This window comes from Myotis brandtii, unplaced genomic scaffold, assembly GCF_000412655.1.
Source record: "Myotis brandtii unplaced genomic scaffold, ASM41265v1 scaffold64, whole genome shotgun sequence".
NCBI lineage: Eukaryota > Metazoa > Chordata > Mammalia > Chiroptera > Vespertilionidae > Myotis > Myotis brandtii.
In genome coordinates, this window is record NW_005370460.1 from 3423494 (window position 1) to 3424209 (window position 716).

The 716-nt window shown below is 70.1% G+C and overlaps 1 protein-coding gene across 1 annotated transcript in view; it reads right to left on the bottom strand.

Moving 5' to 3' along the window:
* CD247 (CD247 molecule) overlaps positions 1-716 on the bottom strand; it is an 81509-nt gene that overhangs the window by 1460 nt on the left and 79333 nt on the right. Inside the window, exons 5-6 of the mRNA XM_014528527.1 lie at positions 554-586; positions 15-71 (exon numbers count right to left, since the gene is read on the bottom strand). Coding sequence (XP_014384013.1) covers positions 15-71; positions 554-586 — 90 coding nt within the window. The remainder of the gene's footprint in view (positions 1-14; positions 72-553; positions 587-716) is intronic.

The following is a 716-nucleotide window of genomic DNA, read 5'->3' on the forward strand; positions in this document are numbered from 1 at the left end:
GGAGCAGCACTCACATCGCCTTTCGTCCCGATCTCGCTGTAGGCCTCTGCCATCTTCTCCCTCTGCAGCGCCTGGAGGGGCAGTGGGCACGGCTCAGTGACTAAGGCAGAAACACGCGCTCCAGCCCTCCCTCCCGCAGCCCTTGGGACTCTCCCTGGGCGCCAGCCCTCGGCCCTGAGCCGGGAAGGTCGGTGAGGCTCAGGAAGGTGAGAGGCGACGTTCTAGCCAAAGGCCACCCACGCAGGACGACGCAGGCTCACCAGGGGCCCCGGAACCATGTGGTTGAGCAGGTCGTCACCCCTGCACGGGTCCCCTCGTGGCAGACCCACACCAACGCCAGACCCCACCCGCGATGGTGAAGCTGGCCAGTCCGTGAGGTGCAGGCCAGGAGGCTCCAGCCCCTGGGGACGTGCCCCCCAGAGGGGCTGGCCCAGCCTGACCGGAGGCCCCGGCCCACCTGGGCCCCGCAGCAGCGGGGCCTGGGGAAGCCTGGAGGACCCCCTCCAGCCCCTCCTCCCGCCCACTTTCCAAGGCCCAGGCGCCCTCTACTCACGTTGTACAGGCCCTCCTGGGGGTTCTTCCTCCTCTGCTGGGAGAGAGGGGGAGTCAGAGGTGGAGCAGCAGCCCCCGTGGCACCCCCATCACCCCATCACCCTCTGCGGGCTCCGCCCCGGCCTGGCAGCTGGGCTGGGGGACATGTCCTCCTCCAGGCGCCC